Consider the following 14,260-nt stretch of genomic DNA (forward strand, 5'->3'; position numbering starts at 1 on the left):
GAGGAAGGTGTCCTAAGAGCCTATTTACCAAGATGTGGTCTGGGTGTAAAGAAACCAGAGGGGTGCTTCAGTCCTCAGAGGCTAGTAACAGTGTGGTGACCACCCCTAAAGTACAGGCACTGGTTCCCCGAAACTAGATGAAAAAGGCCACTTAGATGAGAAAGCCATTGGTTGAGGGCTGCATCCAGGAGGAATAGCAGAGAAATGGGTGCTTCAGCTGTTCTCTTCTCCCTCTCCAGTGCCTGAGAGGCTCCCAGTGTCCGAGCCCAACCTGAAGCTAGAAGACCTGCAGTCCCATTAACGTGATCCACACAGGTTGGCTTCCCGAAAAGAGGATGGGCGAGAATAGAATGCATCTGGAAGGACAGCTTGCAGTCTTTTCTCATGTGGTTCTTGACAAGTTTTTGTATCAAAATTATGTAGGACTCATAAATAAAACAATCTGAAGAGTGTACACTCTTGATATACTCTGGAAGAGACTGTGTGAAGTTGGAATTGAGTTCTTGGAATGCTTGGAAAAGCCAGCTGTTAGAACTCTTGAATGTTTTCAGAGTGATCTTCAATTGCTGATCCAATTTCTTTAATAGTTTTAGAGTGACTTGCTCTTTCATTTTTTCCTGCAATATAGTAAATTATATTTTTTTAGAAATTCATCCATTTCATCCAAATTCTGGTTATTGGCATAAGGTTCTCATTTTCTTTTTGGTGTCTGCAGGCTGAGTGGTGACACCCTCTTCTATTTCTACTGTTGTCTATTTTCATGGTCAGTCTCAAGAGAGCGCTAGCTTCACTATTGACTGGCCAAAGAATCAACTTTGGGATTTGTCCAGCCTTTCTAATATATGTCACTTTCTATTTCGCTCATCGTAGCTCTTTATTTCCTTGCTTTTACTCTCACTGGAGTTTTGCCAGAGTGAAAGGATTCACCAGAATGGAAAACCGAGGGGAGGGTATTCCAGGCAGGTGCAAGAAGTGAGCCAAGTCTGGGAGCCGGGACTGAGACGGGGAGTGGGTCACTCAGGCAGAGGGCCCTGTAGGTTTCCAGTGGGAGTCCACCGCTGTTCCTGGCCTCCCACCATGCCCACTGCAGCCCCCATTCTTGGCTAGGGCACACATCCGTCACAGGAGGGAGCCAGTCACAGAAGCAAGGAACCACGTCCTTGCCCTTCTCTCCCACCCCCTCCTGCCAACAGCTCTAGAAACTCAATAGTGCTTCTGGAAAACAAGGAGCCTGGGCAAATCAGTGCTTTACGACTCTATCTCCATGGGCCTGAGAGGTAGAAGGGGACATCGCACAAGCATGTTATGTGAGGAGCCCCTGTCATCAGAATGTGTCTTTGATTTGTCTCAAGCATTGGACTTCCTCATAAAACTTGGGTGGAAAGAGGGTTCTGCAGCTCAATGCAAGCGTGAAGTCGCCTGTACTCATATGTAAGCACACCGGCTCTCTCTTCCCTTGTCACCACTCACTCCCCAAGAGACTTTGGACAAGTTATTTACTGTCAGCGTCTTCATCTGTAAATGGGTGTGGCGATAATGGGGGACACCTTGTCAGGACTAAATACAAACTGTGTGAAGCCCTTGCACAGTGCTCTTTCTCTACGGGGGTTGTTTTTCGTTTTGGAGAAAGCAAGGCCATGGAACAGCTCCTTGGATCACTGCCTGGGGTGGTGACGGCACATCTGTGTTCCCGCTTCCTCTGGCCTGGGCAGCTGGAAGGAAACCGTGCCCGCCCTGCTGCAGCCCACAGCTTCCCGCCTGCATTTCCTGGAAAACTCCTTGGAAGCCCAGCCTCCAGCTCAGCAAATTCAGGACCCCTCTCCATCTGGACTTGACCATGACCCTGTCCATCCCTCTGGGAGCTCCCCCACCGACTGCTTCCTATAAAAGGCAGGCAGAGCAGCTGGAGGAGCAGACAGGCTGAGCCAACCTCAGAACCCATCTCGCCCTGAAGGTCCCACGCCCAGCCTCCGACCTGATGGTCTCTGCAGCGCTTCTGTGCCTGCTGCTCACAACAGCCACCTTCAGCACCCAGATGCTCGCTCAGCCAGGTAAGCTCCGTCTCTCTCCTTCTTTCCCTCCCTCTTCTTCCATTTCTCTCTCCTTTTTGGAAGGCCTAAGTCAAACTGTCCCACTTCTGAGCCTATCAGAGCACCAGGGATCCTCAGAGCTGCACTTAACACATCTAATTTTATAGACAGACAGCTGAAGCCCAGGTGGGGCCTAGGAGGGGTCCTACCCCCACACCTGCAGTCATCCCAGAACCAGAATAAAACCTAAGCTGCCCTCTCCAAATCCAGGGCCTTTTCTTTGACTCCAGTTGATCTTCCCAAACTCTGCAGATTGGGGGCCATATCCAGGACCTGTCACACTGGCCTCTCCTGCTCAGCAGTGAGGCATCCCCACCGTGCCGCTGAGAGAAGGGACTTCAAAATCTTAAGCCACATGTTCCAGGTCCCACCCCGCCTCGGGACCGGGGTGGAAGCACTGGACCTGGGGCACATCAGATCCATTCCTAACTCTTTGCTTTCCTTCCCCCACAGACACGTCCTGCTGCATTCATGCTGAGGAAACCCGAGCACTTCCTAAAAGGCCTTTTCTTTGTGACTTTATTTCTAGATGCACTCATTGCCCTGTCCACTTGCTGTTTTACATTTAATAATAAGAGGATCCCCTTGCAGAAGTTGAAGAGCTATCGAATCACCAGCAGCCAATGTCCCCAGAAGCTGTCATGTGGGTAGAAAACCCATCCTCCTTCCCCCCTCCCCTTCCCTCCCCAACTCCAATTCAAAGTTCTGCCCCAGAAGACAGACGTCAGACTAATTTGGGATCTTATATCAGAGGATAAGATCTACCCAGACTATGTAATCCAAAGCCATCTATTATTACATCATAAACTGGCCCAGAGAGGGCCACCTCACTCCCTAAACAGCCTAGCTCACACCCCCACGCCGCTTTGGCAGATGCCAGGCCAGCTCCTCCTAGGGTGGCAAAAATGGCAACTACCTCCACAGGCCCCTTCTTCCCACACCCCTACTTCCTCTTGTCCCAGGGTGGCCCCCTTACCTACAGCATGTGGGCCAAGCAGGTTTTGGAATCCAGTGAGTCATCTCTTAGGTAAAACCCTCAAAGAGCTCCATCTAACTGTATGGCACTCCTTCACCCTCAGCCTCAGAACGAAACTGGGCAAGGACATCTGTGTCTCCCCAAAGGAGATGTGGGTCCAGAATTACATGAAACACCTAGATCAACAATCTCATATCCAGAAGACTAGAACTCGACCAACCCCTGAGATGAAGCCGGAGTATGAGAAATGACTGTTTATTCTCCTCCAGCCTTCCTGTCTATACCCTGGACTAATTTTACTGTCATTTTCAAGTAGGGTGGTTTCTGTTTGGGATATAAAACGTACTATGTCATAAGTAATATTTAATAGTATTTGAATTGTTGCTGGTTTGGTGTTTATTTTGAATACTGGTGATCTTTTTTTAAAAAAAAAAAAAAAAGCAAGAGCTCAAGCCAATTGGTTCCTTGATGAGCCCCAGATCTTTCCCCTGGAGGGAGCAGGTCTCCCTCCTGCTTAACTTTCCAGGGGTTGTGAGCATTCCCTGAGGATCATGGAGATGAAGGCAGTCTAGGGAGGAGAGTGCCTTGTGATTGGAAGGTATTACTAAATATGTAACAGAAGAATGCAATTCATAAGCCTGCTGACTCTTTGCAGAAAATACACTTTGTTTAAAATCTCTAACAGTGTTTCTTAGCCCGACCAGTAAGCAGTGCTCCGAGGTGCAGGTGGATGGCAGGGGCGCCAGAGGAATGAGGATATAGCGAGGCCTTTCCAGTGGCCAACCTGGGCTCCTCTGAATGTGTCAGGGAAGGCCTGGCTTGCCATCCCAGCATATTCTAGAACGAGTGTTCCAGTCGCTAGCATCAGCTTCTAACTGGCCTCTACCCATATGCCTCCCGGCACTGAGCAGTCCCCAGAGTAATACAGACATTACGTGCACCTGACCCCCAGGGGACCACTAGATGCCCCAGTCCTAGTTAGCCCTGGACTTGAGAGAGAGGGTGGGACTTGGGCACAACTGGCCTTGGAGGATAGCACAGCATAGTCATAGCAAAGATTCTCTAGAAGAGGTGCAGAATAGAAAAGTGAGGAGGAGGCCTGGAGGAAAAATCCCCATTTCGTCACTTCGGGCTCCAGAACGGAAACGTTAGAGTTGCTTAGAAAGGAAGGTTGAGGCATGGTTTTAGAGGAACTGCAATACCAAGATGGGGAGTTTGGAGTTAGTTCTGAAGGCAGGAGGTATGTACTGAAGGCTTTGGAGCCATCAGGAGGGCAGGGGGATGCCAGGGCAGGGGGATGCCAGGGCAGGGGAGGCCGAGAAGAGAAGCCTGTGGCCATGGGCAGGATAAAGCTGTCAAGGGAGAACTGAGAGCACCCTACTACAATAGTCCAGGCAAGAGGAAATGGGGCAAAGCAGGGAATTTCTCCCCTAAAGCCAGCACACTGGCCTTTAAAGGGTGCCAGTCCTGAGATCCAGAATTTACTTCCCTCCTTTGCTAGTCTCCCTAGAGTCATGCATTATACAAGCTAAAGCCTTTGACTGTCCCTCTGGAAGGGACAGGGCCTCGTCTTCCTGCTCGTGAAGGGTTCTCCTGCTCTTCCCAAAGCTGCCTTTCCCCAGGTGAGAGGATGAGCTGCGTTGGCACCTCTGTAAGATCTAGGACCCACCTGGGCCTGCACACTCACCAGGACCCTTCCCTCCCAGGACAAGCTCCTGCTAACCAACTCTGCAGGGTCTTTCCAGTGGAGAGAGGGTACCTGAGCCCTGCTGGGTCAGGTGGTCACTTGGCAGTTTGGAACATGGGAAGGAGTTCTGGCCTGGGAAGCAGGAGCCCTGGGCTTGAGTGCCAGATCTCTCCCTGACTTGCTCTGTATCCTCATGCCTGTTGGTGTCCCTCTCCAGCCCTCAGTCACCTCATCTATCAAGTGGGGCTAACAACATCTTAGAGGCAGAAGAACTCACAAGATCCCCTCCCGCTAGGGCAGCTGTGACTTTTGGATGACAGCCCCTTTGGGCATGGAAGGGAGGGAGAGGCTCCTGCACCCAGACATGGACTCAGTCCAGCTCCCTGCCTGCTGCTTCACTGAGCCTACCCCCACTGCCAAACCCAGAAGCAGAGAATCTGCATCACAGCTGTGAATGCACGCTCACCCCCCAGGACAAAGGCAGTGAGCTGGGAGATGTCAGTCATTTATTGGATCCTATTGACAAGGAGGACTGGCACCAAGTCCAACAAGTGTGCCCGCTCTCCCCCACCCACCTGCCCCTGTCCCCGGGCCCCCAGTGCCAATCAAATTTGCACCCCGGAATTCCTGTGGTACAAGAGGTCCAGGGAAGCAGGAGATGAAGATTCCAAAATTTAAATATGTAAAGTGCAACAACATAGCTTATCAAGACCAAGCAGACCCTCCACAACCTGGCAAAGTTGGGCAAAAGGACTGATGTGGGGTTAGAGGCTGGAGGGACAGGTGACACCATGAGGTCTCTGGAGTCCAGGGTGGAAAAGAATCTGCTCACATGTGCATTCACGGGCAGGTTTTTATCCCTTTTAACACATTCTTAATCCATCGGGCTGTGTTCAAGGCACAGATCTTTTGGCCTCCCTTCAGCTCGACTCTGTGGGCAGAGAACAAAAGAGCTGAGTCATCTGAGTCACCCCTGGGTGCCACACACAAGTCCCACCTCCCACTCCTCGCTGCTGGGTGCCCCTAAGCTGCCTCTCTGGGCCTGTAAAATGAAGTCGTTGCATGAGACGTGTGGCTCACACATTGGGAGGGACACCCAAGCTTCAGGGGGAACTTATCAAATTGAGTTTCCTGAACCCCTTTTCTGGAGAGCACAGTTCAGTGTACAAGCGTGGAGTGAAGGCTGGAGACATTCTGAGGGTTAGCTAGCCCGGAAAATTTCCACCTAGAATATCTCCGAGGGCCCCCACTCCTGCTCCATCTTTTCATGTGTCTGTGTCCATCTGGGATCCTCAGTCATTGCTTTGGGGTCCCTGTGTGTGTTTGTACATGCGTTTCTTTTCTGGACTGCCCACCTCCTAAATATGGCTATCATCTAAGCTATAGACCAACTCTGCCCTTATTATCTGAGTGAGCTCAGACAAATCTCTCTGCTTCCCTGAACTTCAGTTTTCATGATAATGAAAGTGTGTGCCTCAAGAAACTCAGCAGAAATAACACACTGAAAGTGCCTTAAAGACACTGAGTGGCAAGAGTAAGCGACGTCAGTCAAACTTCATGTTGAAGCCTCTCCCCAGCTAAAGATGCAGAGGAATGTCCAGATAATAAGGTGCAGGCGAGTTACGTGCCCACGGTCGCCCAAGGCTAGAGGTTGGCAAATCCAGAAGCAGGCACTAATTGTGACCCCTACCCCTTATTTTTTCCACTACGCAGTAATTCCTGGAGATTTTAAACAATTCCTTCCCCTGGGTACAAAGTATTAAGATATAATTCTTGATAGCTTGGCGCTCCAAGAAGGAAGTCACTTGGGGGAGCCCCGTTCCTGGCACCTACGAGGAAGCGCAGCGCTCCCCCAAGCGCCCAGCCCGGCTCTGCACCCAAGGTTTTGACGGCCTCGCGGGCTGGGTTTGGAAACCTTAATCTGGTGGTGAATAGCTCCATCTCGTGTCTGCCATTCTAATTGCATGTGGGCCGGTTTCTGTTCCCTGCAGGAGGGAGTTGGGGGCTGACAGGGAGGGCCACTCACATTATACCAGCATGGTAGGGGCAGGAGGAACTGGTGTTTCTGTAACACTGAACTCTCTTCTGGGAAATCTTTTTCTCCACAAATGTGTAGCAACAGTTGGAGGATGACACAATCACTAGGAAAGAAGCACAAAAATGGTTTGCATCCATTTCTCAACCAGGACTTTGTTTTAAAAAAATGCCTTCTGGGACAGGCCCAGGCTTGGGGACCACCACATCCAGGGGGCTCTGGTGCAGCACTGTGTCACCAGCCACCTAGTTCTATATTCAGGGAGAGTCGGGACACTGGAATTCAGATCCCTGCTCCCCACACACGAGCTGTGTGGCCTTGATCAAGATGAGCACAGACTCCCATCTGTGAAATAGGACTTCCTAGACCGATTTCTAAAAGCCCTTCCAGTTCTGACAGCCCACCATGAGTGTATAGTTCCACCCCAATATTGGGGCTCAAGGGCTCTAGACCCCACACTCTGGGGGCCTAGTGAGTCTGGTACATGCAGGGCAACTGTGATCCATGGACCTGGGGCAGGATTAGGAACTGTTCAAGGAGTTCAAACTGATGGAATGACAGGCAACAGCGTCCACACACTCAGCAGGCAGCTCCCCACTCCCTCTCCACGAGGCCCTCCTCCCCGGGCCCCCGGGCCCCACTCACAGCCACTGTGCTGTGAGCCGTGAGCACGCTCTCTCCCACCCGCAACCCCAGAGAACTGCGTTCCAATCCTGGTTCCTTCCTCCTAGTTCTACTGTTTACAAAGCCCCTTTCGTGTGCCTCGTATTAGGTCAGTATTCTCTCAACAGCCTCGGGGGGTGGGCATTATCGATCCCATTTCACTGATGGAGAACCCAGAATTTGAGAGTTAGTCACTTGCCCACGGTGAGCCAGCTGTTACAGCCCCAAGTCCTGACTGCCAACTCTGCCTGCTACACTGTGGAAACAAAACCCAGTCCCTGCTCTGGACCTCAGGCTTGGCCTACGTAGCCTCCCAGTTCCCCTCCATCAGTCTGCAAGGCCTGGGTGAGGCAGGGCTTCCTTTTGCTGAAGCTAGCAGCTCAGCCATCTGGCTTTGCCCCAGACTCACGGTTCTCGGATTGGCGCCCCTGCCCCACCCCACCCAAGTCCTCCATTCTGCCTCTCCTGCAAGTATTCTTCCCAGAGGAGGGGAGAGGGAGGCAGTGAGTCCGCTCCAACCCCAGAGTGCCTGCCTGCACCTCTGCCCTCCCCAAGGTGCCTCCAGCCCCACTCACTGCTCTTGCTGTCCACATCCTGCGGCCACATCGTAGCCAGCAGCAGACATGCCAGGGCCGTAGTGACGAGCTTCATCTTGGGCAGTGCGGCGCAGGCCCCTGTGGAGCAGCCTCAATGCATCTGGTGGAGCTAAGAGCTCCCCCTGACCCATCCTGCAGTGCCAGAGCTTTTTATTAGAAGGCCTCGGTGGGGTTTCCCAGACCTTGTGCAGAGGTGGGGAAGTCACAGAGAGAAGAGAATGTTATTCGTGTCCAGTGACCACATGGAAAACTCCTGCCACCTCTCCTGGGTGGTGTGCAAGGTGTGGGGTAACTTCCCTGAGTGGAGGAGCAGATAAGGATCTTGAGAAAACGAGTAGGAGCTGTCCCTGCTGAGTGAGCCAGGGAGAGAGGTGGGTGAGAGGAAGTGGCCTGTTTGGGGCTTCTCCCACCCCACGTCTTTCCATGCGGAGATGGAGCTACTGTCCCAGGAAATGGCAGAGCAGCAGAACCTTGGACCAGGACCAAGACACACCGGTGTTTGAACCCCAGTTCTAAAAATTAGTGGTTGAGTAAACCCACCCAAGTCACATGCCCTGCAAAATGGAAATAGTAACATGTGTCTCAGGATGTGGATAAGAATTAGATGAGATCTGCTGTGTCAAGTGCCTGGCCCACTACTTGGTATTTCTAGTTTTTCAATCACTCCACACTTCAACAGTGTTCTAGGTCCTTGGATGGGCCCAGGGAAGACAGCTCCCAGTGAGGTGTGGTGTCTGACCTTGACTCACTGCCCTTTGACACTCAGATAAACAAGTAAAACCATCCATTGTGAGGATATGTGGAGGGCAGAGAGAACGGGGCACTGTCCACAGGTGTTGTGGGCCTCCCAGGGGAATGCTGTCTAAGCAGAGTCTCCCGCAGATGGGCTGACATGGGAGGGGGCGTGACAATAGAGGAAGCAGCTTATGTCAGGACAGACAGGCAGCAAGGAGCAGATTCATTCCGAGAGGTCAGAAAGACCTGGAGTGTGAGGTCAGGAGAGTGACAGGAGTGGGAGGTGGCTGGAGAGGGATGCGACTATACAGCTACAGAAGGGCCAAGTCGTGAAGACACTGCACGCAGTGGTTGGAATAAATAGCACACAGTAGGTGCTCAAGAAAATATAACTGGCTGGGCCACATCCAGGTATTAAAGTCATGAGGCCCACATGTATCATATAACCATAGAGGGTTGGCTAGGCTGATCTGCTCCGAAGGCATATTCTCTGGCTCAAAAACCTGCATGGCTTCCCCTTGTCAGTTGGATGAAGTACAGGCTGCTCACCCTGGTGTTCATTGGCTCCTCATGCAACGTCTCCACTGATTCCTGCATGTTTGAATATTTGCAGTCCCTTGAGAATGCTGCACGCTTTCCTATCTCTAAGATTTTGTTCCTACTCTATCACCTGTGGGGCCCTCCTCGTTGCCTTCCTCTGAGAACTTTCTACCCATTCCAAATGCCACTGTCTCCATAAAGCCCCTTCTGCTCTCTCCAACAGATAGTCATTCAGCCTCCTTGGAAACCCCCTGTCCCTGCGTCACCCACATGCAGGCCTTGTATCCCTGCAGCCCTTCTTTTCAGTGTATTCTCCAGCCTAACACCTCACGTCAGGGCTGAAAGATCCCTGAAAACCATTTGCAACAACGGCTCTTAAAGTTTCCTGGGAGAGTTTTTAGAAAAATGCAAATGCTTTGGCCCTGTTCCAGAATCAGAATCAAAACATATGTGCCTACACATGTTAGGAGGAAAAACCCCCGGTAATTCAGGCACCAGAAGATGAGAATCAGGTATCCAGTGTATTTTACAGATATAGATGCGACATATGTTTATATTACAAATGGGAAAAAGGCATCTCAGAAGGAGGGAACTGACTTTCCCAAGGTCATAACGGGAATTCACTGCAGAGACGAGGTGATGGACTTGAACACTGGTGATCAGACTGCCACGCGGCCGCCTCTGAGATGCTCCTTCAGCCGGGCCCTCACCACCTGCTGCTCTGCTCCAGCCATGCCCATCCATCCCACCGGCTCCTGCCACCCGAAAGGACTGGAAGTAATGGAACCACTAACCCGCCATTGTCACTGCCCTTTGTCCTTGCAGCTGGAGTCTTTTTTATTCGTCTACTGTCATTTTGGTTAAAAGAGATAAAGGTGTGTGCTTTAACTGCTGAGTGTAACTGTCGGTGTTTTAGGCTCACTTGGGACCTGGTGCTGGGCCAATAGGGCCACTCAGGAAATACTTCACTCGTCCCTGCCTCCTGGGGGTGCAGCCTGGCTCACTCAAGAAGGGGATGGGGCTGCCTCTCCAGGATATCACCTCCCCTATCTCCCCTTTACTTCTGCCATCACGAGCCCAGGACAGGAAAAGGGGGAGAAGGAAGACTTAGTCACGCCCTCTCCTCAGCTCCCTCAGCACCTGAAGGACCAGGCACGGCTCCTGTTGCACAGAAGCCCAGGGCTCCCTGGGGGTATCTCCCCCACCCCAACTCGGCCTCTTCTTCTCTAGGCCCTGCACAAAGGTGAGGGCAAAAGTAACTCAAAAAATACGTGTGGACTTGCATGAGATGGGTCAGAACGGCAGAGGATGGACTGATAAACAAGATTTGCTCTCAGCATGCATGCTGAACCATTATTCATATGAACACACTTTTCCTTAGCAGTTAGAAAACCAGAAAGTACCTGTAGAAGGGTTTTTGTATTAGTCATCTTTTGTGAAACACGCACCAATTTACTGAGGATTGGTGGAGACCAAGCAGAGCTCAGGTACAGATTCAACTTGATAGCCTCTCCTCCAGAGGTCCCAGGGGTTCCCAGGCCTCTTGCCTTGGTGTGGACTGGAGCCTGGCCTTCCCTGCTTGCTTGCCAGTTACAATTCAGCCTGATCCTTACAGATCAGGACAGAGAAATTCACGGGGGCTGGCACATTGGACCTCAGAAGATGTTTGCTGAGTGAATGAGTGAAGGAATGAACAAATGAATGAATGCATCAGGAATGAGACCTGGCCCCAGGATCCCGCACAGCAGCACCCCGACCAGCACTCTTGGAAACTGCACACAGCTTGGTCTCCACCGAGGTGTGCGAGGTGCTGGAGACAGTGGAGTGCAGCATAAACAAGCACAGGATTTGGGCCGGAGCTCATCCTAATTCTGCCACTTGCTGCCTGTGTGACTCCCCTAACCTCCAGGCCTTCTGCTTCTCATCCATGGCAGAGGACAGCAATAGTGATGTTAAGGCCTCTTCTTCCTTCTTCTCCAGCCAACAGTCACTGCACTCCTGGGGCAGAAATGCAGACCACGACACAGGGACTCCTGCCCTCCAGGAGCTCCCAGACAAGGGAGGAGTGCGGGCCCCCAAGCAGTGATGATAGTTCAGGGTGCCTACTCCGAAGCGCGAGCCTGCTTTACCCTGGGAGCTCAGGCAGGGCAGCCTGCAGGAAGTTGGCCGATAAAGATGGAACAAGCAGACCAGGTGGAAGGCACGGGGAGGCCCCCGCGAGTGAGCGGCACAGTGGCAGTGCCGTGCAGCTAGAGCCCTGTCGGCCACATGCTGCAGAACTTTGTAAGCCCAGCCGAGACATTCACACTTCACCGAGCACGATGGGCTGAGTTGCTGTCAGCCCAGTAGCTCAATGGCTGTGCAGTGCAAGAGGCCCTGGAAAACGTAAGACAGGGCTGTGCATTCCAAGGCACTGGGGAGCCGGGACACTGTGCTGGGGGCTAGGCTTGCACTTCCAGGAGGCAGCTGGGGCCAGGTGCCAAGGAAGGGGCCAGAGAGGACACTGTGCTCACAGGTGCCAACAGAAAGCTGGGCAGCACCAGATTAGACAGGAAAGAGACCAGATGGGGGACATGGCTATGCAGCCGAATTCATGTGATGAAGCCTCAGATGGTCCAGGATTGAGGGGAATAGGGGAGCAGAGTACTGTTTCATTGAGCATCGACTAAGTGGCCCCTTGGTTAGGATTTCCACATACTCTGCTGCTCACAGGCCCAAGTCCTGATTATGTTACACTGTCTCCTGCGCCTCGCACACCCGGTGGAGACCAGGCTGCCTGCAGTGTCTGAGGGTGCTGGTGGGGGCACTGCGGTGCGGGATCCTGGTGCCAGGTCTCAGGTATCATTAGTTCATTCCTTCACTCATTCACTCAGCAAACATACTCCTAGGGCCACTGGTGCCAGCTCCGGCATGGCAGTCAGGTCAAAGAGACCTGACCACAAGATCCAGGACCTGGAGAGGGAACCGAACACACAAACCAGGGAGTGGGCGCGACAGGTAAGGACGCCATAATGCGCAGGCCAGAGGTGGTGCATGCCCAGTGTGAGGGGGCTCTTTGGGGTGCAGCATGGCCTTTCCACTGGGCCTGGAAGGATGAAGGTGGGATTTCCCCAGTGGCAGGGTGGAGAGGATGGGGAGCCGTGGTTATGAGAGTGGGCTCCGGGGAGACCTCCTGGCTCAGGGCCCCAGCCCCTGGTATGTATTGTGTGACTTCACTTGCTTAACCTCTGGGCTGTATGTCCAAATGGGGATAATAATGACACCTGCTTATAGGCTTTTGTGAAAACAAACGTGACATATTTCTTAAGGAAAATCGAACAATTGTTTTATAGCACGAGACTAGCCAGTGTGGAGGCTGGTGTCGCTGCAGTGCGGGGGAAGGATCCCGGCCCGCAGGGAGTGGCCAGAAGTGAAGCCAGGAGGACCGTGGGCCAGGTCTCACGGGATCCCGGTTCTAGGCTCCGGCCCTGGGACTTGACCCTGCTGGCAGCGGAGGGCCCTACGCAATCTTTTGCTCAGGACAAGGTTGTGGCCAGATGTGTGGTGTGGACTGAGGGGCTCATGCTAGAGGCTGTGGGACAGAATGAAGGGAAGGCAGTCGGGCTGGGAATTTTGAAAGAGTCTAGGTGGGCTGACAGGTGAGGAGGTGGGTTTCTTCAGGGGAGAAAGCATGAGAATCAGGAGCCAGACTCTCTGGGCCCCGCTGCTCATTTTCTGTGGGCCTTTGAGCACATCTTTCACCCCCTCTTGGGCCTCAGTGTCCTCACCTAAAGATTGGGAGGTGGCCTAAATCAGTGACTGTTTCCCTGGAAATGGGATCCTATTAGGACCATTTGGGAAACTTGTACTAAAAGACATGTGCTTAAACCTCACTCTGGACCTCTGTACTCTAAATCCAGGGCAGTGGGGTATCTTGAAAAGCCTCCCCGGGTAATCCACCCCTACTGCTTCCCTCCATCAGAAGCCCCTAGCCTGGATGACCACCAAGACCCTCTCTGGTTTGGCATTAAGTGACTGTCTGGACCTCCACGTGCAGGTAGACTCCTGCCCACAAACCATGCCCCAAACAGCCCGTCAGCCATCCCTTGTGTGACTGGCCCCTGGAGTCAGGCCTATGATGCTGAAGGAGCCTGCTGGGTGGGTCACCCTTCCCTCTCCAAAGGGGATCAAGGCAACAGAGCCTAACAGGGCTGATCCCAACCCCTGAGACATTAGACCCTCCCCACCCTAAGAGCCAAGCCACATTTAAAATGCTTCCAGCTAAAACTTAGATTCTAACACCCAGGAAGCCAGATGTTCAAAGAAGCCCAAGACATGGGCTTGGATCCAGAAGTGTCGCAGATTCAGTTTTGTGGTTCTTGAGCTGTTTGGCCCCGAATCAAAAATGTCCACCTTGCCAAGCAACTGTGAGTTACCCGAGGAGTCGGTGTAGGTTGGGTGTGCACAGACTGGCACCAGAAGGACACCGGCGGCCCTTTGTCCTTCTCCCTTTGGACCCCAGTCCCCACAGAGCAGGACAAATGGGGGGTGGGCCCTCTCACATTACAGATGAGGAGCCAGAGGCCCAGAAAGGAAAAATATGTTGTCACATGGAACCCAGTGACAGAGCCCTTAAGACAGCTCTGCCTCTTAACACCCAGGCAGCGCTCTTCCTCTGTGATATTTTCTGGCAATGTCTCCTGTCTGGAGAGCTGGGCTGTGGTCAGAGAAAGGTGGGCAAGTCAGGGCCCCTAGGATGGTGGGAAGCCCTGTGGGATTTCTGTTCCCCACCTGAAAGCCAGGGCATGGTGCCGGCTTTGCAAGGAACAGTGAGAAAAAAGCCCCCACAATTCCACCGGGTGGAACAAGGAAGCAGGGGCAGGAAGTAGCAGTAATTTGACTCCAAAATATGCCCACCTAAAGCAAGGCCCCTGTGATTCAGGCGACATGCCCATAGGC

The 14,260-nt window shown here is 52.5% G+C and overlaps 1 protein-coding gene across 1 annotated transcript; it reads left to right on the forward strand.

The window, feature by feature from the left end:
- The first annotated feature begins 1,735 nt into the window (after positions 1 to 1,735).
- Positions 1,736 to 3,449, forward strand: LOC130683681 (C-C motif chemokine 13-like). The gene is made up of 3 exons (XM_057501943.1): positions 1,736 to 2,051; positions 2,620 to 2,733; positions 3,170 to 3,449. Exons 1-3 carry the CDS (start codon positions 1,979 to 1,981, stop codon positions 3,235 to 3,237), a joined length of 255 nt encoding a protein of 84 aa, XP_057357926.1. The 5' UTR covers positions 1,736 to 1,978; the 3' UTR covers positions 3,238 to 3,449.
- Positions 3,450 to 14,260: the final 10,811 nt, after the last annotated feature.

The sequence above is a fragment of the Manis pentadactyla genome, chromosome 4 (assembly GCF_030020395.1).
Source record: "Manis pentadactyla isolate mManPen7 chromosome 4, mManPen7.hap1, whole genome shotgun sequence".
NCBI classification, from domain to species: Eukaryota; Metazoa; Chordata; class Mammalia; order Pholidota; family Manidae; genus Manis; species Manis pentadactyla.

What these genes read in the sequence shown, in the direction of transcription:
- LOC130683681 (XM_057501943.1), top strand. Translation starts at nt 1,979, where the DNA reads ATGGTCTCTGCAGCGCTTCTGTGCCTGCTGCTCACAACAGCCACCTTC. An exon ending in CCAGATGCTCGCTCAGCCAG is followed by an intron (nt 2,052 to 2,619) that starts GTAAGCTCCGTC and finishes CTTTATTTCTAG; the next exon opens with ATGCACTCATTGCCCTGTCC. An exon ending in ATGTCCCCAGAAGCTGTCAT is followed by an intron (nt 2,734 to 3,169) that starts GTGGGTAGAAAA and finishes CTTCACCCTCAG; the next exon opens with CCTCAGAACGAAACTGGGCA.